Genomic DNA, 27123 nt, shown 5'->3' on the forward strand with positions numbered 1-27123 from the left:
TTCAAAATATTATTCATAACTTCTTTCAGTGGTAGCGTCAGGGTGTGCCTCAATTCTTTGTAATAACTGGCTGTAAATCCATCTGGTCCTGGAGCCTTTCCTTTTTTCAATTCTTTTATGACCTCTATTATTTCCTCATTCTCAATTGGGGCATTCAGTCTTTCTTTTCTGTCGGGATCTTTTGCACCTTTTTTCCTTTTAAATGTCTTTCTATTCTCTTCAAATTGTTCTTTTCTCTGTTGCTGTACAAATGATTATAAAAGTCCAAGAATCCTTTTCTAATGCCTTTCGGGTTCTCAATCTCTTCTCCATCCACAATAATTTTGTTGATTATGTTTTGTTCCTTTCTTTTCTTAATTTGCCACGCGAGCCATTTACCTGACTTATTGGCATTGTCCATAAAATATTCCATCAACTTCTTTTGCGCCTCTTGTATGATTTTTTGATCACCCAAGAGGTAATCGTTAATTCTCCATCTAAATGATCTTTCTTCATAACCTTTAATTTCCAATTTTATTGGACTGTGGTCTGAAATTACTCTTGGCTGAATTTCAATTTGCCGAATTCTTGGAGTTAGTTCATTCGAGACCTAAATTTGATCTATTCTTGACATTGACTGATTTGGTTCCGAATAAAATGTAAACTGTTTCTCCAGTGGATGTCTAAGTCTCCAAACATCAATTAGATTACAGTTTTTCGTCATTGAAAAGAAAGTCTTGGGTAGTTTTCCTTCTTTGCTAACCTGAAATTGTTCTTAACCTGAACTTTAGCTAATGGGGCCTCCTGCTGCCATTGAGCCGCCAGAGCACGATTTCTGTTCTCATCCTGAAGCAAAGTTCTTAACCTGAAGCACGATTTCTGGGTTAGCGGAGTGTATAACCTGAAGTCTATGTAAAACGAGGTACCACTGTATATATTTAAAAATTGCATCCAATTTTGACAGTGTTATTACAAACCACTTCATTCAGCCCTGCAACATCTTGCGAAGCAGCGATATACTAATATGCATCTGTTATTATGTGACATTGGTCAAGGCTTTCTGGGAAATAATATATGATGAGTTTAAAGAAAATGTTTGAAAATACATTTGTCAAAAAGCCAGAAGCCTTCTCACTAGGACTTCTTATGTCTGCAACGACGGCAGCAAGAATGCAACTAGCCCAATGGGGCTTAAATTGGATTGTTATGAATGAAAAAAATCAGTAAAAAAATATTTCAAAAGAGAATGCTACTTGCCCAATTAATGGGGCTTAGATCAGGTTATTAATGAAAGAAATGATAAAAAAAAATTTAAAAGAGAGAATGCTACTAGCCCAATTAATGGGGCTTATATTTGATTGTTATTAATGAAAAAATTAATAAAAAATAATTTAAAAAGAGAATGCCACTAGCCCAATTAATGGGGCTCATATGGGATTGTTATTAATGAAAAAATTAATGAAAAAATAATTTACAAAGAGAATGCCACTTGCCCAATTAATAGGATTTAAATCAGATTGCTATGAATGAAAATAATAAATTCTTTAAAAGAAGAAGAGAGAACGCTACTAGCCCAATTAATGGGGCTTCTATTGGATTGTGATTAATGAAAAATTAATAAAACATTATTTAACAGAAGAAGAGAGAACGCTACTAGCCCAATTAATGGGGCTTCTATTGGATTGTTATCATTATCATTATTTTTCCAGGCCTTCCCATCTAGAGCCCAGAAACCCTGTAACAGTTACCTTCTCAAAGTGATGAATCGCCAGCCAGATTTCCCCTTGCGCATTGAACACACAGCCGAGGTTACTCCACGCCACAGCAAAGTTGGGTTGGGTCTCGATGGCTTTCAGGTAGCAGGCCTTGGGAGGGTCGAGAGGTAGGTAGGTACAGGGGGAAGGGGGTATTTGCACAAAAGAAAAGCAAGAGAAAAGTCCCAGTTAGTATCCCTCCTCTGACCAGCCAAAAGTGATCCTGCGGTAGAGGCTCGCTCGCTGGCGCCAAAACTAGCGTGCTGGCGGGTGATGCTGCGCCGGCGCAAACCAGGACCCGAGTGCAAATCCACCATTGTCAGTTATGCTGACCCTTCGATATATAGCAATTCTTTCCTAGCAAGCAATTCCTTGGCCAAGGCCAGGACAGTTGCTTTCACACTCGCAATCGGCTTCCAATACGCCGCCGTTTGGATTGCAACAGTTTGGATTGCGACACAGTTTGGATAGCATCCTGGCTGAGGTCAGATGATCTTGGGGCCAGTCTCTCCCAAATATTCTCCAGTTGTCAAAATGACAGCAGGGCCTTGGTTCTCAAACGCCGAAAACCTGGAAAGAAGCTTCAAATTCTTCTTTTACAGCAGCCTTTCTCAACCTTGGGTCCCCAGATGTTGTTGGACTACAACTCCCATAATTCCTAGCCAGCATGACCTGTGGTCAGGGATGATGGGAGTTGTAGTTCAAGAACATCTGGGGACCCAAGGTTGAGAAAGGCTGTTTTACAGGAAGGCTCAACTTTTACTGGCATCCTCTTCACACGGACAAGAGGAGGTTTCATTTCGGGAGCCACAAAATCCCTGCTACTCAAACGCCGAAAACCCAGAAGGAAGGGTTAATCCTTCTTTTACAGAAAGGTTCATAGGGACAATAGGGCAGTTTATGAAAAAGAAATTTTGGAAAATGTCTGCTGCAGAGATCTTATCTTACTACACTACGGATTATATAGCTATCTCTGAAATTTCATGCATTATCAGTTAATATCTTGACCCTACTCCACTGAAAAGCATTGGGTGTTCAGTAGGGCGGTTCAAAAAACCCCCTTTTTTAAAAAAAAATGCCTTCTCCAAAGGTACTACACGAGGGACCCTCCTTCATGAAAATAGCCGTTTTCCTATATCGTGAAGGCTGAAATGTCAATTCAGTGGAGCTGGGTCAAGATATTAACTAATATGCATGAAATTTCAGATATAGCTATATACTGTAATCCCTAGCGTAGTATGAAAATACCTTTGGAAAAGGCATTTTCAAAAAAAAAAAAGTTAATATGAACCACCCTAATGGATAGGCGAAGGTTTCCTTTTGGGAGTCACAAAATCCCTGCTACTCAAACACCTTGGTTCCGAAACGCCAAAACCCCGGAAGGAAGCGTTCCTGTTTCTGGAGCTTCTTGGAAGCCAGATGTCTGACGCAGCTGTCGGCACTTGTTTCTGGGGCGCCTGCACCAATCAGAAGCTGCGCCTTGGTTTCCAAACATTTTGGAAGTCCAACAGGCTTCCGGAATGGATTAAGTTTGGCGCTTTGGTTTTTGCAATTAATTTTGTGCTTTTGTTATTTCTTGTATAGTACAGTACATTATCGCTTTCATTTTATGGATCAATGGTCTTGTTAGATAGCAGAATTCGTGTTCAATGGCTGTTTTTGTAAAAGTCTGGAACGGACGAATCCATTTTGCATTCCTTTCCATGGGAAAGCACGCCTTGGTTTTGGAACGCTTTTGAAACGGACTTCCAGAGCGAATGAAGTTTGAGAACCGTGGTAACCGGTCGTTAAAAACTTCCCTAAAGGTTCAGCCTTGCCGGCATCCTTGGTTTTGGAACGGATTCCGTTTCAGAACCAAGGGACTACTGTAAGTAGAAATTACATTAGAAGATCCAGAATACCCCATGAAAGACACGGTCTCTCTTTTTAAAGAGCAAAAACTTGGCTCTCCAACCCTGAACTCACCTGTGCAGGACACACACCTGAATGTTACTTTCACAACCTCAAATGACAGCTTTGCACAAAGGTCCCGGTCCCTGCAATGCGAGCGCGAGAAGTCGCCGGCGCCCCCTAACAGCACGCCGCTCGCGCCCTTGCTGCCAACTGCCGCGCTTTGCCGCAACGCCCCTGGGTGCTATGAGTGGCCAACCAGACTGATTCATCTGCCGGACAGGCCCATGCAGAAACTCAGGGGGGTGGGGAGTCTTAAATTTGTGCCGGAAACCTCAATGCATTGCAACCCAATTTTGCTGAGAGGCCTAGAGGAGCCGCCCACATGGAGATGAATCGTCTAGTCCACCATTCACAAGGGCCCCATCACACGCCGTGCGCATTTCCGCTGCGCCGCCCTTGCGCTACCGCAGGACCACAGCGCGTCATCGGCAGAGCAGAACGCTGCAATCCAAACAAAGAAGGAAAAAGGATAAAAAATGAACCACCGGGAAGAGTTAGATACTTTTAACTAAGTCCTTTCCCAATTATCTCTTTTAAATCTTAAGGTACTTTTTTTACGTTTATTTCTCGGAAAGAAACGTGGCTAGGACTATCAATTGCTCTCTAACGTTACTCGCTTGTACAGAAAATACTTAAGCAGTTTCCGAAGCCACAAGACAGAAGATTCAGGCATGGAGCAAATGGTTTTTGTCGTGGCAGTTACAAACCCGTTACCATATTTCTCATGTGAGTTTTCGGTGCGTTCCTTCCTGGAAGAGGAGGAGGAGGAGAGTTTCTGCTTTAGATCCAGCCCTCGAGCTCCCTCTCCTTACGCATGGAAAAGGTTTCCCCCACCTGAAACCTTCTAAATGTAATATCAGTGGTGGAAAACCAAAAACGAGAGAGAAAATAAAACAAGATCATTAGTAAAAAGTTCCAACAAAGCAATCGAAAATCTCTGGATACGTCTTAACACGGGGGGTGGAGGGGTGGGGGGCGGTTGGTCTGTATCGGGGGGGCATGCAGAAGGGAAAGGGGTTAATGGGGGGCAACAGCAAACTGGAAGAAAGGCTCCGAAACTCCCGCAACAATTGAATTTCAATTCAGGTGGTAAAGATTGTGCTGGTTTGGTCTTGCAAATGCACTGATGGCCAAAGAAATACATTGCCGTTTGTCCAGAATATATATAGATGTATCCCCCCCCCCCCCGGTTTAATGGAGTTCTCGCGAAAAACGGAATAACACTTTCAAGCTAGGCGTGTCTCTCCAGAGCTCTGAAACAAAGAAGTCAGCAACCTAAGGCAGGCGCGGTATCTCAGCTGGTGACCAGTCACGCTAGAAGCCGCGGTGGCGTGCGATTCGAGTTAGCTGTCCGCCTGGCGCTTTGGAGAAGGCATTCAGATGCCCCTATTCAGAGTCGGCACAATGGGGCTGCCTGGAGCGGCTGCCTGCCCAATCTGCGCTTGGAATTTGTCCATTCCCAGAACCCGAGAGCAGATTCTCCTGGAAATCGGCTTTTCTCGTCTCCCCCCCCCCCCCGCCCAGAACGGCAACCAGTCGGAAGCTACACTGTTGACGCACCCCACTCGAACGCACGCGCATGGGGCTGGAAGCGAAGGACCTCCGGAGCTACTCCTCGTTCCTCCGCGCCCCGGCAGCTGCGTTAAGGTGGCTTGTAACAAGGCAATTTCGGGTCCCGTTGGAAAGCCCCCCTTGGCGGAAGCCGTTTTGGGGTTCGAATTCTCGGCTGGAAACCGGACTGCTAGAAGCCACCTTCCCACTCTCGGCCGCACGTTTTTCTTTGATCAGCTCATCTCCCGAGCAAACCAGCCACGTCACATGACCCTTTGGACAAAGACAAATTGTTCGAAGGAAGCAAACCAGGACCAGGACTATTTGCCAGCCTTTCTTCCACTGCGGAGACGGGGGGGGGGGGAGTTTAAAGAATCGTCTTTTTTTTCAATGCCATATTCAGAAGGTAACATTCGATAAGGTTCTTCTCCACTTACAAGCCGCAAAGGACTTTAGAAGAGCGCCTGCTTCTCACAGGAACCACGGGCTAAGTCAGCAGGCAAGCCTCAGTTTGGAAGGAATGTTTCTTTCCAGATCAGAGAATGGTGACGCCCCTGAGTCACATCACAATAGTGGGTAGTCTCGTTCTGCGGCAAGACTCAACGTCTTAAAACCAAGTATTAACGGGGGCTTGCCAGATCTGGCCCCGCAACTACGCTGGGGGAATTCAAGGCCTTCGGCTTCTCAGCCATTTCTCAGGAGTCTCGCAGGTCAGCGGAGCATCGAAGACTTGGCGCAAGCGTTCACATTCTCAAAAGACTGATGTTTTAAAACTCATTCTACAGAACACCTACCTTGGCTTCTTCCAAGCGACCCAGGGCTTTGAGCAGATTCCCCAGGTCACTACGCACGCAGTACAAGTCCTGGAAATTAAACACATCGGGTCAATCCCCAAAAGAGGAAATGGCAATGTCAAAAGATCATATACAGTGGGGCCTCGGTTCTTGAGCAGCTTAGTTTGAGAACAACTTGGAACCTGAAGGCTACAAGCCCGGAAGGGGGAGTTCCGGTTTTCGAACTTTGCCTCAGAAGCTGAACGGGTTCCTGAGCTTCTGTTTTTAATGTTGTGCAGAAAATTTAAGTCTCCCACAATTGTAATTAAGGTTTTTCTCATCCTGCTTTACCCTTGCGCAGCAAATTTAAGTGTCCCCCCCACAATTGTAATTAAGGATTTTTTCATCCTGTTGTACCCACACAGATAATTCAAGTCCCCCACCCCACATTGTAATTAAATCCTTCCGTTTCTAATTGCCATGTTCTGAGGCAATATTTGGTGCTTTTGTTTTTGCTATTTTTTGCGTTTTTGTTTGTGTGGCTTTTTCATTTTTGTGACTGTGGCTTGTTTTTTCGTTTTTTGATTGATTGATTGATTGATTGTGTGACTGCAGAAATGCATCAGAGCATCCCATCCAAACAATGACTATCATTAGTTCAGTCAGAAAAAAAATATTTTAATTTTTATCATCTACGATACTGTCTTATTTCTTTTATACTACAGAACATTAATGATTGCTTTCATTTTATGGATCAATAGTCTTGTTAGATCAGGCATGGCCAAACTTGGCCCTCCAGATGTTTTTGGACTACAATTCCCATCATCCCTGACCACTGGTCCTGTTAGCTAGGGATAATAATAATAATAATAATAATAATAATAATAATAATAATAATTTTTATTTATACCCTGCCCTCCCCAGCCAAGGCTGGGCTCAGGGCAGCTAACAAGCAATAATAAAAACAAGTTGAATGAATACAACTTAAAAACAAGATTAAAATACATTAAAATATTGAAACATTAAAATATTAAAATGCAGCCTCATCACAGGAGGAGAAAGGGAAAAGAAAAAAGAAAGAGGGGGAGGGAGTCAAATTGGCTCCAAGCCAAAGGCCAGGCGGAACAACTCTGTCTTACACACCCTGCGGAAAGAAATCAGATCCTACAGGGCCCTGAGAGTTGTAGTCCCAAAACATCTGGAGGGCCAAGTTGGGCCATCACTGTATTAGATAGTAAAACGCATGTGAAATGGCTGTTTTAGGGGTTGTTTTTCAAAGTCTGGAACGGATTAATCCGTTTTGCATTCCTCTCTATGGGAAAGTGCACCTGGTTTTGGAACGCTTTGGTTTCGGAACAGACTTCCGGAATGGATTCAGTTTGAGAACCAAGGTACCACTGTATATAGAAATTGTACAGTCTCTCATTATCTTCGTCCTTCGTACGCTTGGTTCCTTTAGACATCAGAACCTTGCGGAAACGGGCAGGTCTTGAAAACACCACCAAGAATAACACAGCAGGTAGCACTCCTTTGTTGATTCAACGTGGGGACAAAGTCAGCCCCACTTAAGACCCCCAAAGCGCTGCCCCAGATTAATATATGTGGCTGTATGGACTCTGATCTTCCTGGACTGGTACCAACAACAGGGGGAAGACACAAGCAATGAAAGGAGAGTAGCATAGATGGCCAGTTTCAGGTGGATAGCCGTGTTGATCTGTCATGTTGTTGTTTAGTCATTTAGTCGTGTGCGACTCTTCGTGACCCCATGGACCAGAGCATGCCAGGCACTGTCATATTATGACTATGACTATGATCTGCCATAGTCATAATAAATAACAGGATGAAAGATGAAAAATTCTTTTTGATTAATTCCAGTGCCACCTTAAAGATCAACTAAATATAAGCTTTCAAGGTATGAGCTTTGACCTGTACCCCCCCTTAACAGGGCTTTCCTTCCCCAAAGAAGGTCAACAACTTTGACCCAACCCCCCCCCCCAAATGGGGGTAGATCACTGCCAGTTTTTAATTCTTTAATTAAGTAGATCACAGCCTTTTGGGAGTTGGCCACCCCGATATACAATTAGAAGATGGGGAACGATTATGGAAAGAGGGAATTAATTTGACAGCTTGCAGTTCGCTGAAAGAAAATGCTGTGGCATCTTTTAAGGCAGAATACTCTTCCTCGGGGCAAATAGGGGTTGCCTGAGTCGTGAATGAAAATGACCCCGTATTAGGGAAATGTATTCTGGCAACCTCCCTCTTACACTCTTTTGAGAATTCAACTGACTGCTTTTGACACCCTTCTGATGCAAACTGGGCACGGGGCCCTCTAACAACCAGTAACTCATCTAATAGTTGAAATAAATATATAAAATCTGAGTACCTGACGAAGTGTATATTACACATGAAAGCTCATACCTTGTATTTAGTTGATCCTTAAGGTGCCACTGGAACTAAAAAAGATTTTTTGTCTTTCATCTTGTTATTTGTTATGATAGATGGGCAGTGTAAGCCATCACCTGGGCACTTGTTTAAGAGTGTTTAAAAACGCTCTTTCAAACAGTCAGAGCAAAAGCGATCCCATATTTCTATGCATCAGCAAACCTGCTTCAAAAAAAGACTAGGAAACTACTGAGGGGAGTTCAAGCCTTTAGACATAGGTGAAATCATTACAGCGCAGTACCACTACAACCTCGAGAATACCTAAGAGACTTAAACGGTAAAGGTAAAGGGACCCCAGACCATTAAGTCCAGTCGTGAACGACTCTGGGGTTGCGGCACTCATCTTGATTTACGGGCCGAGGGATCTGGTGTGCAGCTTCCAGGTCATGAGGCCAGCAAGACTAAGCCGCTTCTGGCGAAAGCAGAGCGGCGCACGGAAACTCCGTTTACCTTCCTGCCTGAGTGGTGCCTATTGATCTCCTTGCACTCGGACGTGCTTTCGAACAGCTAGGTCGGCAGGAGCTGGGACCGCGCGACGGGTGCTCACCCCGTTGCGGAGATTCGGACTGGTCGACCTTCTGACTGGCAAGCCCAAGAGGCTGTGGTTTGCACCTCAGCGCCATCCGCGTCCCACTTCCTAAGAGTCTTGGCCTTTCTGAATAAGAAGAGCCAGCTGCAAAGCTTTCGAATCTGAAAATGGAATTGCTTTCGGAATCGCACTGTTCAAACCACAACTTAAGATTTCGGAGGGGACTCAGCCTTCTCTCGGAGGAATTCAACTTACAGGGTTGTACTGCAGGGCAGAGACATAGGCCTGCACCGCTCCTTCCATGTCGCCTGCGGCAACTAAAGCAGCGGCGAGGTTGATGTATCCGTCAATGAAGTCCGGCTTGAGGCGCAGGGCATGCCGATAGTGCTCGATCGCCTCCTGCAGTTGGCCCCGTTCCTTGTACACGTTCCCCAGATTTGAGTAGGCTTCGGCCAGCAGCGGATTCTGCTTGATTGCCAAAGTGCTGAAGTGAGCAGACCTGGGGGGGACGGACGCAATATCATCTGGCATTTAATCTAATAAGTACTTTCATTTTTGTATATATATAAAATTTCCTCTTTTATAACCAATTACAATCAACAATGATTCAATTTTACATTTTACATTCTGTCCCGCCCCGCAATTTCCCTCATCTTCCATTTCTGGTTTGTTACAAACAGTGTTGTTTTCTGCATGTTGATGTACCGTATTTTTCACCCTATAGGACGCACTTTTCCCCCTCCAAAAATGAAGGGGAAATGCGTGTGCGTCCTATGGGGCGAATGTAGGCTTTCGCTGAAGCATAGAGAGCAAGAGGAGTCGGTGCACACCGACCCCTCTCGCTCTCCAGGCTTTGCGCAGCTCTCCACAAGCCGTGGGAGCCCGGCGCTGGGCTCCCACGGCTTGCAGAGTGCTGCCTGTTCTGGGGGCTGGGGAAGCTCGGGCTTCCCCCGCCCCGCACCTGGGGGGGAAATATTTTTCTTTTACTTTTATTTCCCCCCAAAAAAACTAGGTGCGTCCTGTGGGCAGGTGCGTCCTATAGGGCGAAGAATACGGTGCCTTAAATATTGTTACCTTATCTTCCTCCATATGATGAAATAAAATTGTGAATGTTTATTCAAAACCTGCCAATGAATCCATTTCTTTATGTTGTTTTTGTAAATAGGTTGTAAAAGATTCCCATTCATTTTTAAAATCTCTATTGTCTTTTTCATGCAACTTATCTGTTAACTTTGCTAATTCTGCATAGTTCATTAGTTTTTCTTGCCACTGCTCTTTCGTTGGTACTTCTTCAGTCTTCCAACCTTGAGCTAATAAAATTCTTGCCGCTGTTGTAGCATACATGAATATTTTCCATTTCTCTTTCAGTAGTTCTTGAGCTGAGATGCCTAACAAAAAGGCTTCTCGCTTTTTAACAAATGTCATTTTGAACACTTTTTTCAATTCATTATATATCATTTCCCAAACGTTTTTAAGTATTTTACATTCCTACCACATATGATAAAAAGTGCCTTATCTAATAATAGGTACTTTCAACCCTCTTTGGTACCATCACCATCACATTATTTGATGGTGTACAGAAATCTACAGAACTTCCACACAAAACCATGATTCCTGGCTTGAGGCAAACAAATTCTGCTTGAGCAGTGGGAGAAGTAAATTGCATTTTGTGCAACCTGACAAGATGCCCACTCTTTTCATCTGAACCCATTAGGAGTTCCAGCTGATGAATGTTCAGTTTAATATTTGCATTTCTCTGCTCTCTGCCACATCCACCTGCACTTGCAACCACACTGTCAAAAACCTTCTGAATTAGGTGCCAAAATCCCAATGGAGCAGAAAAGATTACTGATGTATGCAGCCACAGCTGCTCGGATCTTAATGGTCCAAAGACAGAAAGAAGACAAAGTCCCTAGCAGAGAAGAATGGCAGATTAAGTTGATGGAACCAGGCAGAGGGCCTTTTCAGTGGTGGCGCCTGCCCTGTGGAACGCCCTCCCATCATGTGTCAAAGAAATAAACAACTATAGGACATTTAGAAGACACCTGAAGGCAACCCTGTTTGGGGAAGGTTTGAAGGACTGATGTTTTAATGTATTCTTAATCTCTTGTTGGAAGCTGCCTAGAGTGGCTGGGGAAACCCAGTCAGATGGGCAGGGTAAAAATATATTATTATTATTATTATTATTATTATTATTATTATTATTATTAATGCCAAATTGGCAAAAATGACCAGAAGATCAGAAAACAGGAAGACCAAAATTTCAATAAGGAATGGAGGAAATATATAATTTACTATATCTTAAAAACCATTGTAGACAGCTAAAATCATGGGTAGGCAAACTAGGGCCTGGGGGCCAGATCTGACCCAATCACCTTCTAAATCCAGCCCAGTCCAGGAATCAGTGTGTTTTTACTTGAGTAGAATGTGCCCTTTTATTTAAAATGCATCTCTGAGTTACTTGTGGGGCATAGGAATTCGTTCTCCCCCCCCCAAAAAAAATACAGCCCCCCCCAAGGTCTGAGGGACAGTGGACCGGCACCCGGCTGAAAAAGTTTGCTGACCCCTGCCTAAAATCATTAGCAGGATGACTATGACACTTGTAGTTTAATGTTGACTTCTGGACATAATGGAGATGTAAAAGATGTGGATTAGTATAAAATATGCCAGAGGAAATGGTTAACAAAAGGACCCTCAAAGGGGAGAAGGCAAGCCCAGGAGATTCTTTGGAATCTTGTTTTCATGTTGGTTGTTGGATAATCGATCGTATTTTTCCGTCTGTAAGACGCCCCCATGTACAGTTGGTACCCCTGGTTATGAACTTAATTCGTTCCGGAGGTCTGTTCTTCAGCTGAAACCGTTCTTATCCTGAGGCGCACTTTCACTAAAGAGGTCTCCCGCTGCGCACACTTCGCAACCAGGGGTAGCCACTTTCAGGTTAGCAAAGCTCATAACCTAAAACGTTCATAACCGGAAGCATTTGTAACCAGAAGTACCACTGTATAAGACGCCTATTTTGGGGGACTCAGATTTAAGAATATGGGGGGAGATGCCCTAGAACAGGGATCCTCAACCTTCAGCCCTCCAGATGTTTTGGACTACAATTCCCATCACCTCTGACAACTGGTCCTGTTAGCTAGGGATCTAATTTACCAAAGGAAAGGGATCCAGCTATCAGCAGCGATCGACCAAACCCTCCCGGGGGTCTACCAGTAGATCATGCAAGACCTGTTGGACATCCCTGTTATAGATCATATCCCAACATGCTTTTACTTTACTTTTTACTTTTACTATACGGCCTAGGACACTTGTACCTATGGGACCACCTCTCCTGGTATGCCCCACAGAGAACCTTACGGTCTACAAATAACAACACCCTGAAGATCCCGTGCCCCAGGAAGATTAGACTGGACTTGACCAGAGCCAGAACCTTTTCGGTCGTGGCCCTGGTGGAACACTCTCTCACAAGAGACCAGGGCCCTGCGGGACTTGACATCTTTTTGCAGGGCCTGCAAGACGGAGCTGTTCCACCATGGTTCAGCCTGACTCATTTTCTCCTTGTATAAGAACAAACACTAAGGAGGTTTCCCAGGCCACTCACAGGTCCTTATAATATCAGTGGAAACAGTTGATCCAGGCAAGTATTAACCGCTTTCCATTTTAACCTGAGGATTGCCATTTATCCAGTCTAATCTTAAGTTCAATTTATTTGAATTAATTTTAGGATGCATTTTAATCGTTTGATTGCTTGTTTTTATGTATATTGTATTCTTTATATGATTCAGGTAGGTAGCTGTGTTGGTCTGACACAGTCAAAATATATATAAAAATAAAAAAGAATTGTCCAGTAGCACCTTAGAGACCAACTAAGTTTGTTCTTGGTATGAGCTTTCGTGTACATGCACACTTCTTCAGATACACTGAAAGAGAAGTCAGGGTAGTAGGAGATGGGTGATTGGCTCAATGGGTATGGTAAACCTGTTGAGGACTGTTAAGGACTGCAAATACAGTGGCACCTTTGGTTACAGACGCTTCAGGTTATAGACGCTTCAGGTTACAGACTTCGCTAACCCAGAAATAGTACTTCGGGTTAAGACCTTTACTTCAGGATGAGAGCAGAAATGCACGGCAGCGGCACAGCAGCAGCGGGAGGCCCATTAGCTAAAGTGGTACTGCTTTAAACAAAACCTGCCCTTATTCCCTTATGGGGTACAGAAGAGCCCTTATAGAGTCCTTTGTAGGTTTTCCATCAGTAGGAGAAAATAACAGAGGCCAATGAGAGAATATTGAGAAGTAAAGCAGTTCGTAAGCCTGATCTTTATTAAAGCTGTTGCAACAGGGTACTCCCCTCACACACAGGAGAGGTGAGGAGGACCCAGAACAAAGGTGTGCCTCCCCTTATATAGACATTTTGAAATTCCCTGCCCTAGAGCTTAAGACCACCCCCAGAAACATCATACATACATCACAGAAGGTGTGTAGCCCAAGACCACCCCCCAGATACATCATACCTACATCAAAGAAAAGGCGGTCGACAACAGAAATCTGAGTGCTTCGTTTATCTCCTGTATGCCAGGTTATCTGATAATGCCTTATCTGATTGCCTTTCCTGATAGTCTGGCCATTCCTTTGAGATGGTAATCACTTAACTCATGAGACAATGGGAACGTTCCCTCACCCTCTCCCTCCTTGCAGAGAAACATTTGGTCAGTTTGGGAGTCAAAATGGTTTCAGGACTGTATTCCTGTGCTGCTCCAGACATATGGTTTATATATTTATGTACATGTTTCTTTGGTACATTTATGAACATTTATTATGTATCTAAGACCTTAAAATTATTATAACAATTCTCCCTTTGAGGATGTAATTTTTTCTTTAAAAATTTTGCCCCACAAATAACATGGCACGTTGTAAGTGGATACCTTTGTGTAAATATAGGATATCACATAAAAATAACATATGTTGCATTTTGTTACTAAATTACTTGTGGCATTCTAACACTTTGGGAGAAACATTTACTCAATAGTGGTCTATGCTTTATACACTTAGCAGGAAGGTCCACTAGTGACTGAAAAATGCAGTTTGTTTTGTTTCTGCCTTTTTTGCATGTTCTCAGGTGTCAAAGTTAGCTTCACCATACCACAGCAACAACAATCCCTGATGAATCCCCTTAGGGCTTTCATTTTGGCCACGTAGCCTTGTCTTTGCCTTGGCCTTTCTATGGGATTTTATTATCAAAGGCTCATGTCTTCCACTCATGGGAAATTGCTCACTTGCTCTTAAGGGACCAAAAAGCTAGTTGCAGCCTGGATAAAAAGGTAAAGGGACCCCTGACCATTAGGTCCAGTAGTGACCGACTCTGGGGTTGCGGTGCTCATCTCGCTTTATTGGCCAAGAGAGCTTCCGGGTCATGTGGCTAGCATAACTAAGCCGCTTCTGGCGAACCAGAGTAGCGCACGGAAACGCCGTTTACCTTCCCGCCGGAGCGGTACCTGTTTAGCTACTTGCACTTTGAGGTGCTTTCGAACTGCTAGGTTGGCAGGAGCAGGGACCGAGCAACGGGAGCTCACTCCGTCGTGGGGATTCGAACCACCGACCTTCTGATCGGCAAGTCCTAGGCTCTGTGGTTTAACCCACAGCGCCACCCATGTCCCCTTGTAGCCTGGATACACTTGGCTTATTCAAACTGAGTCCAATTAGAATTTATATAGCCCCATGGTTCTCAACTTTTCAAATCAATCTGTAAAACAAACAAACAAACAAACAAAACAAAAAACACTATTCCAGAAAAAGGGTACTTGTCCAAATTAGTCAATTTAACTCTATAAGGGATCATTCCTGCTAAATCAAGGCATATATGCCTTCATGAATCTGGTGTTTCATGGATCTTGAAGCTTCTCCTTGGTAAAGCGAGTTTTAACCCATTTTAAAATGGGTAGGGAAGGTTGGCGAAGTGCCAGGTGGGACAAGGAAATGTGGTCATAATATTGGACTACGCAATAGCCTGATCTATTAGAAAGCATAAAATGCACGAGAATCCTCCATTGGGGTGTAAACAATAAGACACCATAAACTGAACATAAAAACAATTACACACAATAATTGGGTCCCCCCTTTGTGGAAATGACATACTGTCAGACACATTTTAGCATTCCTACATAATAACTCATAATACACACAACATACAGATAATCCCACACCAGTTGGATATCTTGAGGCAATCATGTGATTTTGAGACAATTCTTGCTGTTTTACATCTCTTTGACAATTTTTTTGTTAATTTGGACACAGTACTTCAGGTTAAGAACAGTTTCAGCTTAAGGATGGACCTCCAGAACAAATTAAGTTCTTAACCCGAGGTACCACTTTAGTCCTACAGGAGAAAGCAAGGAATACAGTGGTGCCTCGCAAGACGAAAATAATCCGTTCTGTGATTCTCTTCGTCTAGCGGTTTTTTCATCTTGCGAAGCAAGCCCATTGACGGATTAGCGCTATTAGCGGCTTTTAGCAGCTTATCTGCTGATCGGATCAGCTGATAAGCGGCTTAGAAAAGGGGGGGGAGGAAAAAAACCCCGCAGGAACTCGCAAGACATTGTCGTCTTGCGAAGCAAGCCCATAGGAAATTCGTTTTGCGAAGCACTTCCAAAACGGAAAACTCTTTCGTCTAGCGAGTTTTCCGTCTTGCGAGGCATTCGTCTTGCAGGGCACCACTGTAGTATACAAATGATTAGCACATGTAATGAGACAGGAATCCAATATCTCTATTAAGACCAGGTCTCTCCATAGTTTGCAGTTTAATGGTAAGTCAACTTATCACTAAACGGCAAATTATGGAGTTTACAACTTGCTGAATTGCAACTTATTACTAAACTGAAAACTATGGAGAGACCTGGTCTGACTAGAAATATTGGATTCTTGTCTCACTTCTTGTCTCACTGCATAAGCTAAAGCTATTTTTGGTCATCTGCAAACCATCCCTTGCATTTTCCTGCAGGACTAATTGCAGTCGTTCACAGTTGCCAACAGGTTGACCATACCCACTGAGTCCTACTACCCTTTGGAGAAAACCCCCGCCCCACCCTCCCTCTATATATCAGGGTCCGGGGACTCCCCTCCCTCTATATATCAGGGTCTGGGGACTCCCCTCCCTCTATATATCAGGGTCTAGGGACTCCCCTCCCTCTATATATCAGGGTCTGGGGACTCCCCTCCCACTATATATAAGGGTCTGGGGACTCCCCTCCCTCTATATATCAGGGTCTAGGGACTCCCCTCCCTCTATATATCAGGGTCTGGGGACTCCCCTCCCACTATATATAAGGGTCTGGGGACTTCCACTTCAGTGTATCTGAAGAAGTCTGCCTGCGTACAACAGCCAAGTGTTGTTATTATTATTGACTACAAGTATTAAGAAGATGTCAATCATGGAGGCACAGGTCTGTAATCCTGAGAAATACCCCACCCCACCCTCCCACTATATATCAGGTCTTTTTCCTATCGGACTAATTGCAGTCGTTCACAGTCGCCCACAGGTTGACCATACCCATTGAGTCCTACTACCCTTTGGGGGAAAACCCCGCCCCACCCTCCCACTATCTATCAGGGTCTGGTGAATGATAATAATAAATAATAAACTTTTTTTTGTATCCCGCCCTCCCCGTCCGAACCTGGGCTCAGGGAGGCTAACACCAAATAGGTAACACTGGTATAAAATCAAGCAATAACGAAATTACCTCCTGAGAACAAGTCAGGATCAAATTCAAATCCAACTAGATGCCTTTCCGCAGGATTAGGGTTGGGAACAGTAAACACTCGTCAGGCCCAACTGTTTGCGCTGCTCTTATATGGGCCTGTGGGAACGCTGGGAGGCCTCTTTCATACTAGACTTCCGTTTCTGTGTATCTGAAGGGCACATGCCCACGTAAAGCTTAGACCCAGAACAAACTGAGTTGGTCTCTAAGGTGCCACTGGACCATTTATTTTATTTTATTATTTCTATGATGTTAACCCAGGGTTCCTCAACCTCGGCCCTCCTGCTGTTTTGAAAGTACAATTCCCAGCATCCCTGACCACTGGTCCCGCTAACTAGGGAGTTGTAGGCCAAAAAACATCTGAGGGCTGAGGTTGAGGACGCCTGTTAGCCACTCTGAGCCCAGTTTCGGCAGGGGAGGGTGGGATACAAATGAAATGTATTATGGTTTTATTATTATTACTTTGAAAGGCCCCAACCTCCTACCTGTCCAGCCTGCGACATTGGAAGTGAATGGATGAGAGCAGCAACAGGACGCCGGTGTTGTCGGGCTCCTGTCTCCACAGTTGCATGCAGTGCCTCTCAGCCGCTTCAAAGTCTCCTGCCTGGTACTCCCGGTGAGCCAACTCTGCCAGCCCTTGGAAGGAAAGCAGACGTTTTGTTGGTTCTGAAGGATCACCAAGACATTTGGAGGGGGGAAACAAAAAGTTAGAAGAGGGGAGGCAAAAGAGGACAGATGGCAGTGTGCAAATAAAAAGGTGAAATGCTTGGCGTGATGCAAAACCCTAAGGGGGTCTGCCAGGCGAACACAAACAGATCAGCTAAATGTCAAAAGCAGGGGTCAGCAAACTACAATTCCCATCATCCCTGACCCTTGGTCCTGTTAGCTAGGGTCGATTGGAGTTGTAGTCTCCAAACAGCTAGAGGGCCGAGTTGGGCCATGCCTGATCTAGAGCAGTGGCAGCCAAACTTGGCCCTCCTGCTGTTTGGAGACTACAGTGCCCATCACCCCTGACTGCTGGTCCTGCAAGCTAGGTATGATGGGAGTAGTAGGCCAAAAACACCTGGAGTGCCAGGTTTGAGGAGGCCTACTTTAAGGTATAATCTGGTGGAAGGAAGGCACGATCATGTTGGGCGCCTTCTGACCTTCTTTGACGTAGAAGCATTGGGAAGAGGGCAACAGGAATGAGCTGCATGTAGGCAGCTGGGGAAGCCATAGAGGCTACACCAGCGGTCAGCAAACTTTTTCAGCAGGGGGTCAGCCCACTGTCCCTCAGACCTTGTGGGGGGGCGGACTATATTTTGGGGGGAGTGGGGGGGGTAGAAATAATAAATTATTATTATTATGACGAACTGGGCCTGAGTCTGGGCTGGGGAAACTGAGCCAGATGGGTGGGGTATAAATAATAAATTGTTGTTGCTGCTGCTGCTGCTGCTGCTGCACATCTCATAGAAAAGTATGCTAAGAAACTGTGTGGTAGGCTTTACACAGCCTTCATTGATTTGAAAGCTTCATTTGACTCAATTTTGTGAGTGAAACACTGCGATAAGTCGAACTCCCCAAGTAAACACAAAAGACAACTGAGCTTGATTAAATGCTTATTTCATAATATTAATAATAATAATTTATTATTTATACCCCGCCCATCTGGCTGGGTTTCCCCAGCCACTCTGGGCGGCTTCCAAAAGAATATTAAAATACTGTGATACATCAAACATTAAAAGCTTCCCTAAACAGGGCTGCCTTCAGATGTCTTCTAAAGGTCTGGTAGTTGTTGTTCTCTTTGACATCTGGTGGGAGGGCGTTCCACAGGGAGGGCGCCACTACCGAGAAGGCCCTCTGCCTGGTTCCCTGTAACTTGGCTTCTCGCAGTGAGGGAACTGCCAGAAGGCCCTCGGTGCTGCACCTCAGTGTCCGGGTAGAACGATGGGGGTGGAGACGCTCCTTCAGGTATACTGGACCAAGGCCATTTAGGGCTTTAAAGGTCAGCACCAACACTTTGAATTATGCTCGGAAACGTACTGGGAGCCAATGTAGGTCTTTCAAGACCGGTGTTATATGGTCTCGGCGGCCGCTCCCAGTCACCAGTCTGGCTGCTGCATTCTGGATTAGTTGTAGTTTCCGGGTCACCTTCAAAGGTAGCCCCACGTAGAGCGCATTGCAGTAGTCCAAGCGGGAGATAACCAGAGCATGCACCACTCTGGCGAGGCAGTCCGCGGGCAGATAGGGTCTCAGCCTACGTACCAGATGGAGCTGGTACACAGCTGCCCTGGACACGGATTTAACCTGTGCCTCCATGGACAGCTGTGAGTCCAAAATGACTCCCAGGCTGTGCAACTGGTCCTTCAGGGGCACAGTTACACCATTCAGGACCAGGGAATCCTCCACACCTGCCTGCCTCCTGTCCCCCAAAAACAGTACTTCTGTCTTGTCAGGATTCAATCTCAATCTGTTTGCCGCCATCCATCCTCCAACTGCCTCCAGACACTCACACAGAACCGTCACCGCCTTCACTGGTTCTGATTTAAAGAGAGGCAGAGCTGGGTATCATCCGCATACTGATGAACACCCAGCCCAAACCCCCTGATGATCTCTCCCAGCGGCTGAATGTAGATGTTGAAAAGCATGGGGGAGAGGACAGAACCCTGAGGCACCCCACAAGTGAGAGCCCAGGGGTCTGAACACTCATCCCCCACCACCACTTTCTGAACACTGCCCAGGAGGAAGGAGCGGAACCACTGTATGACAGTACCCCCAGCTCCCAGCCCCTCAAGACGGTCCAGAAGGATGTTATGGTCGATGGTATCAAATGCTGCTGAGAGATCCAGCAGAACTAGGAAACAGCTCTCACCTTTGTCCCTAGCCCGCCGGAGATCATCAACCAGTGCGACCAAGGCAGTTTCAGTCCCGTGATGAGGCCTGAATCCCGACTGGAAGGGATCCAAATGGTCCGCTTCTTCCAGGCGTGCCTGGAGTTGTTCAGCAACCACTCGCTCAATCACCTTGCCCAAGAATGGAAGATTTGAGACTGGGCAATAGTTGGCCATCGTGGCCGCATCTAAAGATGGTTTTTTAAGAAGCGGTTTAATAACCGCCCCTTTCAGCGGGTCTGGGAAGGCTCCCTCACGGAGGGAAGCATTCACCGTCCCACGAAGCCCATCGCCCAGCCCTTCCCGGCTAGCTTTTATAAGCCAGGATGGGCAAGGATCAAGGAGACAGATGGTTGGTTTCACTCGTCCAAGCAGCCTGTCCACATCCTTGGAGGTAACAGATTGAATTGATCCCACGCAATTTGACTAGACAGGACTCTAGCACTCTCTAGCACTCTCCCGCCCCGGCCCTGCTCCCACGGTGGCGTCTACCTCTTCCCGAATCTGAGCGACTTTGTCTGCAAAAAACTTTGCAAAATCATTGCAGGAGATCATGTGACCCATACTGGGCCCCGATGTAGCAGGTGGTTCCGCTAAATTGCGGATCACCTGAAAAAGTGGTCCACCTGAAAAAGTCTTCTTCGCCGTCGCTACCGCCACTTCGTAGGCTCAATATTGAGCTCTAACCTGTGTCCGGTCAGCTTCAGAATGGGTCATCCGCCACCGGCCGTCTCAACGATTGTTTCATTGCCCTCAGATCCGTGGAAAACCACGGGGCTGTCCGGGCTCCATGCAATCGGAGAGGGCGCAATGGAGCCAAACAGTCAATAGCCCTGGTTAACTCCACATTCCAGCCGGCCACCAGGGAATCAGCTGAAAGGCCATCAGCATGGGATAAAGCATCCCCTACCACTCTCTGGAAACCATTTGGATCCATTAAGTGGTGGGGGCGGACCATCCGAATCGGTCCCACCTCCCTGTAGAGGGGAAGGGTCGCGGAGAAGTCAAGTTGCACCAGGAAGTGGTCTGACCATGGCACTTCTTTTGTTAGGGGTCAGCAAACTTTTTCTGCAGGGGGCTGGTCTACTGTCCCTCAGACCATGTGGTGGGCAGGACTATATTTTTTTTGGGGGGGGGGGGAATGAACAAATTCCTAACCCCACAAATGCATTTTAAATAAAAGCACATGTTCTACTCATGTCAAAACACCAAGCAGGCACCACAAATCACCCAGAGATGCATTTTAAAGAAAAGCACACATTCTACTCATGTACACACACTGATTCCCGGACCATCCAAAGGCAGGATTGAGAAGGTGATTAGGACGCATCCAGCCCCTGGCCCTTAGTTTGCCTACCCATGGTCAAAAGGATCAGTCACCTTTCATTTCATTCGATCCCTTCCGGTGCCATAAAATCCTAGAATTCTAGAGTTGGAAGAGTCCTCTAGTCCAAATGCCAAAATTCAGGAATCTGAACATACAGCCCACCCCAACCAATTTGATACTATACCAGATAGTGTTCGAAACTCAGATATATAAGCTAGGCGCCAAATGGCTCCTTAGACCAAAGTTGCAGTCAACAAAACGGAACGTCTAGTTCTCATTTGGGGGCAAAAAGGCTCCAAAGTCTTATTTTTCAAACGATGGATTGACAGTGGTTGATTCTGAGCTGAACATTTGGCTTGTTCAGATGACAATCTTGAGCTAGGTGAAGATCTTTGAGAATTGAAAGAAAAAAAGCCATATATATACAGGCCCATTCCGGCCTCTTTTTCTTAAGGGCGACTGCTCCTACTCAGGGTAGATAAAAATCAATGATTTAAAAAATAAAATAAAAATCAGACTTCTAAAATAAAATGCTTTTGGAGGAAAAATCTTTCTAAAGATAGTTTTCTATTTAAGTTATAGTCCAAAGGCTATAAACTTAGACTGAAGGAAATAAGGATTTGTTTAAAGATTTTCATGTGTGCTAAAACTCAGTCTAAGGTTGTTGTTGTTTTTAATTTTTTAAAAAAGTTAACCGCATCAGTTAACAAACATGGATACATATGCTACCATGTTATTTTTGAGTTAAATAAATTGTTTAAATTGTTATGAAGGAAATGTTTTTTCTCTCCTTCCAATCAAGTACAGCAGAAAAGTTGTCCAAATATAAACCGTTAACTTATGAAACCTCACCATTATTTCATAATTATCAGTCTATGTATTTCTAATAGTAGAACCAAATCAGTCATTTTAGATAGAACTGTAAAAAGGACTCTGAAAAGTTATTATTCCAAAAATGAAGCCTTCCTCCCCATTGTCAATATTAAGAGGATGCCAGCAAGGTTGAACCTTTAGGTAAATAAAACACATTTTATCACTCCAAAAAGAAAACCTTCCTCCACTTGTCAATAATAAGAGCAGGGGTAGGCAACCTTAAAGATCAACTAAACATAAGCTTTCAAGGTATGAGCTTTCATGTGTAAAACACACTTCATCATATACTCTGAAGCAGACTTTTGCCATAAAAGATGTAACTCACAGCTGACGCACATTTCACCTGCACACATTCAGCTTGACATGCTTGGCTAATATTAGTAAGCCACTCTGGACAGCTTCCAACAAAAGATTAAAAATACTTTTAAATATCAGTCATTTAAAACTTCCCAGAATTAAAAAAAATTAAAGGGCCATGTGCCTTTGGCGATCCCACTCTCCATCATCCCCAAGGTGGTTTCACAAGATGCCGTTTGAGCAAACGTAACCCCCAAGCTAAGTTGAGAATTGCCTGTATATACAGAATTTTTCGTTTGGACACTTTGAACCATTTTCCAACCGAGATCAAAAAGTTCTAGTGGTTGACATTAGGACATATAGCAAATATTGACCACAAACTCGTCTCTTTCTTCCAGGCAATGTAAAGGGACATCAATCCCCACCCTTTGAGTTTTGAGTGACTGATGTTTTAATGTACCGTATTTTTCGCTCTATAGGACAGACTTTTTCCCCTCCAAAAATGAAGGGGAAATGTGTGTGTGTGTGCATGCGCATCCTATGGAGCGAATGCAGGCTTTCGCTGAAGCCTGGAGAGTGAGAGGGGTTGAGGTGCACCAACCCCTCTCGCTCTCCTGGCTTCAGGCAGTTATCCGCAAGCCTTTGGAGAGCTCCGAAGACTTGCGGATAGCAGCCTGAAGCCCGGGGAGCGCAGCGCCAACTCCCACTACGCTCCCCGGGCTTCAGGCAGCTATCCACAAGACTTATGAGCGCGGCGGGAGTTCCTGCCAGGCTCCGAAGGCTTGCGGATAGCAGCCTGCAGCCTGGGGAGCGCAGCGTCAACTCCCGCTGTGCTCCCCGGGCTTCAGGCAGCTATCCGCAAGCCTGAAGTCCCCAGCCCCGCAAGCTCTGGGAGCAAAGGCGAGGTTGCCGCTCCCCAGCCCCGCAAGCTCGCGCAGCCTCCCCCGGCTGGAGAGGTTGCGCACGGCTAAAGAGGAAGCCAAGACAGCGAGCAGGATGGATCCCGCTCGCTGTCTTGGCTTCTTTGCTCTTTGGGGCTGGGGGGGATTTTTTTTATTCCCCCCCCCCAAAAAAAACCAACTAGCTGCGCCCTATGGAGCGAAAAATACGGTATTTTTAATCTTCTGCTGGAAGCCACCCAGAATGGCTGGGGAAACCCAGCCAGATGGGCGGGGTAGAAATAATAAATTATTATTACGATTATTATACCTATATTCTCTGCTGCTCCTGTTTCAAATATGTCTGTTTCTTTTGTTCAAAAACAAAAGCAACCACACACTACAGTTCAGGCTTCCTCAAACTTGGCCCTCCAGATGTTTTGAAACTACAGTTCCCATCGTCCCTGACCACTGGTCCTGCTAGCTAGGGATCATGGGAGTTGTGGGCTAAAAACATCTGGAGGGCTGAGTTTGAGGAAGCCTGCTGTAGTTAAATGAGAATATGCAATGAGCAGATGGCTTCTTAAGGAGTTAGGACCATCACCTCTATCATTCAGGCTGGATGTAATCTTGCACAACATCGACTTCTCTGTAATTTTCCTTTCAAGCCGGCTACTTATTACGAGGTCAGTAAACAAGATCAGCAGAGCAGGTTGACACCTAGAGCTGAATTTCAACTGCGTAGACATATTTTTTTATTTTCATGTGCTGCCAATGACCAGGCACAGCACTCGGGTATGAGCTGAGATTTAGACTACATCACATTCACATGTCACACTACCTACATAGGGCCTTTGCAAGTAAACCACCCAGGGCCGGATTTACGTATTAGCTCAACAAGCTCTAGCATAGGGCCCCCCTCTCTTGGGGGCCCCAAAAAACATTAAAGGGAAAAAACCTGGATGTACATTTCCAAAATATAAGATAAAAAACGAATAAAATAAAACTGACACACAACAGCAGTGTTTGGTGTTGTGTCGGCTCCTATTTGTGATGTGCAAATGGCTTTAGATACCTATCAGGTCCGTAAGTTACCATATAGCATGTATTCAACACAAAAAACAGCAACAATTCGTTGTTGACAAAGGACAGCTGGACACAGAAAGGGCCCCATTACCTTCAGTTGCTTAGGCCCTCATCAAACCTAAATCCAGCCCTCTATCTATTATCACCAATCAATCATCTATTTAATCTATCTATCAATCTATTATTTATCTATCATCCATCTTATCTATTTCTTTCTCTATGCCAGTGCTGGATTTATGTATAAGCTAAACAAGCTCTAACTTAGGGCCCCACTCTCCTGGGGGCCCCCCAAAGGAAAAAAACCTGGATGTACATTTCCAAAATAGAAGGTACCGTATTTTTCGCTCTATAGGACGCACTTTTTCCCCTTCAAAAATGAAGGGGAAATGTGTGTGCGTCCTATGGAGCGAAGACGCCATAGCCCCGCGACCCTCTCCCGGCTGGAGAAGTGACGCGCGGCTATGGCAGGAGCCTCTCCACTGCGCCTTTCCGCTGCTCCCTGACCTGCTCTTTGGGGCTGGTGGTGGGCTTCCCCCCGCCAGCCCCAAAGAGCAGGTCGAAAGGAACCTGAAGCCTGGAGAGTGAGAGGGGTCAGTGCACACCGACCCCTCTCGCTCTCCAGGCTTCCAAGGTAGCCGCCCGAACGCACCTTAAACGGCACCTTGTTTTAGAGCGGGAAAACAAGAGGGGGAAAGTTCTCCCCCTCTCTGTGCAGCGCCTCCTGCCGCTTCACTGAAGGGGCGCTGGGCAGAGAGGGGGAGAATTTTTTTTTTTGTTCTCCCCCCTCTAAAACAAAGTGCGTCCTATTGTTCGGTGCGTCCTATGGTGCGAAAAATACGGTAATTAATCTGAGTTTTCTGGGAAATTTTGAATGCAAAGGTTTTCCAGTGCCCCAAATCTACTAGGAGCTGAGAACACCTGAGTTTCGTACAGCACTATACAGTACATGCTTGCTGTGGATAATGATCTCCAAAAAGTGAATCTGAACTGCCTCATGTGGTTGACATCCATTCATTCTGCTTCCTCTTTACAAAGCAATGCATTTTTAGAAATGGAAACTTCTCTAAGGAAAATAACAAAACGGTAAAAAAATTCCATCCCGCTTTGCCGGTCCACAATAGAGGTAGGAACAAAGAGGTGCAGCTTGGGGTGGAGAGAAAAAACAAACACTAATGGTATCCAAATACTAGATCATGGGTAGGCAAACTAAGGCCCAGGGGCTGGATCCAGGCCAATCACCTTCTCAATTTGGCCCGAGGACTGTCCGGGAATTAGCATGTTTTTACATTAGTAGAATGTGTCCTTTTATTTAAAATGCATCTCTGGGTGATTTGTGGGGCATAGGAATTCGTTCGTCCCCCCCCCCAAAATTTTTTAGTCCCCCCTCCCCCAGGTCTGATGAACAGTAGACCGGCCGTCAGCTTAGAAAGTTTGCTGATCCCTGGACTAGATTGTGTGACTGTCTTTCAGCAATAAACCAACAGTCTTCAGCCAGGTAATTTAGGATATTCAGATTTTTTTTGGGGGGGTGAACCAGCAACCCCAGATGAGCAGATCTAAGAAGCGTAAATCTGCTTATCTATTTGCCCCGGGGGGTGGTTTGGTCAAGCTGGGTTCCAGGGCTGCAGATAGGCACAGAGGCTGCCCGCCCACCCCAACAAACAGCTGCTACCCTGCCTAGTGACTGTATTTTTCCGTGTATAAGACTGTATTTCCCCCCAATTTCTTTAATTCTTGATTTCCTCGACATCTGATGGGAGGGCATTCCACAGGGCGGGGGGCCAACACCAAGAAGGCCCTCTACCTGGTTCCCTGGAAAGGCCCTCTGGAAAGGAACCCTGGCCTCCAGGGTGGAGACGTTCTTTCAGGCCTACTGGGCATAGGTTCTATAGGCAAAGTGAACTCAACACAGGCTCTCCTTGTGCATCACCCGCGTCAAAACAAGTGTGAAAGAGAGAGAGCAAACAATGAGAGCGGAAAGAAGCAAGAGCGCCTCTCCTACTCCTATTTATTTGGCTTAGTGAAAAGAAGAAGATCCCCTAAAAAGTAAGATTTGCAGCCAGACAAAATGGGTATTTTAATATTTTGCTGGGAGCCGCCCAGAGTGGCTGGGGAAATCCAGCCAGATGGGCAGGGTATAGGTTAAGCATCCCCAAACTCAGCCCTCCAGCTGTTTTGGGACTACAACTCCCATCATCCCTAGCTAACAGGACCAGTGGTCAGGGATAATGGGAATTATAATCCCAAAACAGCTGGAGGGTCAAGTTTGGCCATGCCTGGTATAGGTGAAACTGACAGGGAAGAATCTGGAACCATCAAGCCTTCCACAAAGACTGGAATAAATTTACATTACATTTGAAAGACAACTGTAAGCAATCAACATCATTAGCAGGGTGATCTGAAGATTTGCCAGAAGAAACTGGGATCGAATTCAGGATAATGGAATAACTTCGGGAACGACATCACAAGAATAGGAAAGGATGTGAAATGCATAGGAGGCAAAATGGAAGTTTGTAAAAACCATCAGGTGGGAGGCTCAGCAGAGCCAAAGAGATTTGATACGAGGACATGAGGTCATGCAATGCGACTGCATGTCAAATGAATAAAAATTATTATTATTTTTTAAAAGCGAATGGGCGGGGTATAAATCATTAATTTATAATCATCACCATCAATTGTTGTTGTGGTTGTCAGTAGACCAGGCATAGGCGAATTCCAGATGATTTGAGGCCACAATTCCCAGCATCCCTGGCCACTGGCCCTGTTAGCTAGGGATGATGGGAGGTGTAGTCCCAAAGCAGCTGGAGGGCCTCGGCCTCCGGGGGTAGCCAAGGCGGCGCCACCCGCCACACCCCCACCGCGGGCCGGCCCTCTACCCGTCGGGGGCCAAGCCTGCGTACCTCCCCCCCCCCGGCCTCCTCCTCCTCCTCAGTCCGACCCCGACGGAGAGGCCCCTTCGCCGCTCTGCGCCCTTCCGGGGCCCAAAAGGCGCTCGGGCCTACCGGGCCCAGGCCGGCCGCCTGAGGGGAAAGACCTCCGTCACATCCGGGGACTCGCGCG

At 45.6% G+C, this 27123-nt stretch overlaps 1 protein-coding gene across 2 annotated transcripts in view; it reads right to left on the bottom strand.

Annotated features, from left to right (window-relative positions):
* The window catches only part of LOC308579379 (UDP-N-acetylglucosamine--peptide N-acetylglucosaminyltransferase 110 kDa subunit), an 84020-nt gene that overhangs the window by 56561 nt on the left and 336 nt on the right, over nucleotides 1-27123 (bottom strand). Inside the window, exons 2-5 of one of the 2 annotated variants that reach the window (XM_081180395.1) lie at nucleotides 17218-17398; nucleotides 9237-9480; nucleotides 6032-6100; nucleotides 1728-1844 (exon numbers count right to left, since the gene is read on the bottom strand). In XM_081180395.1, the coding sequence (XP_081036521.1) occupies nucleotides 1728-1844; nucleotides 6032-6100; nucleotides 9237-9480; nucleotides 17218-17398 (611 nt within the window). The remainder of the gene's footprint in view (nucleotides 1-1727; nucleotides 1845-6031; nucleotides 6101-9236; nucleotides 9481-17217; nucleotides 17399-27123) is intronic. The other variant, XM_081180396.1, reaches the window with a different exon arrangement.

The sequence above is a fragment of the Podarcis bocagei genome, assembly GCF_964188305.1.
Source record: "Podarcis bocagei genome assembly, chromosome: Z".
NCBI classification, from domain to species: Eukaryota; Metazoa; Chordata; class Lepidosauria; order Squamata; family Lacertidae; genus Podarcis; species Podarcis bocagei.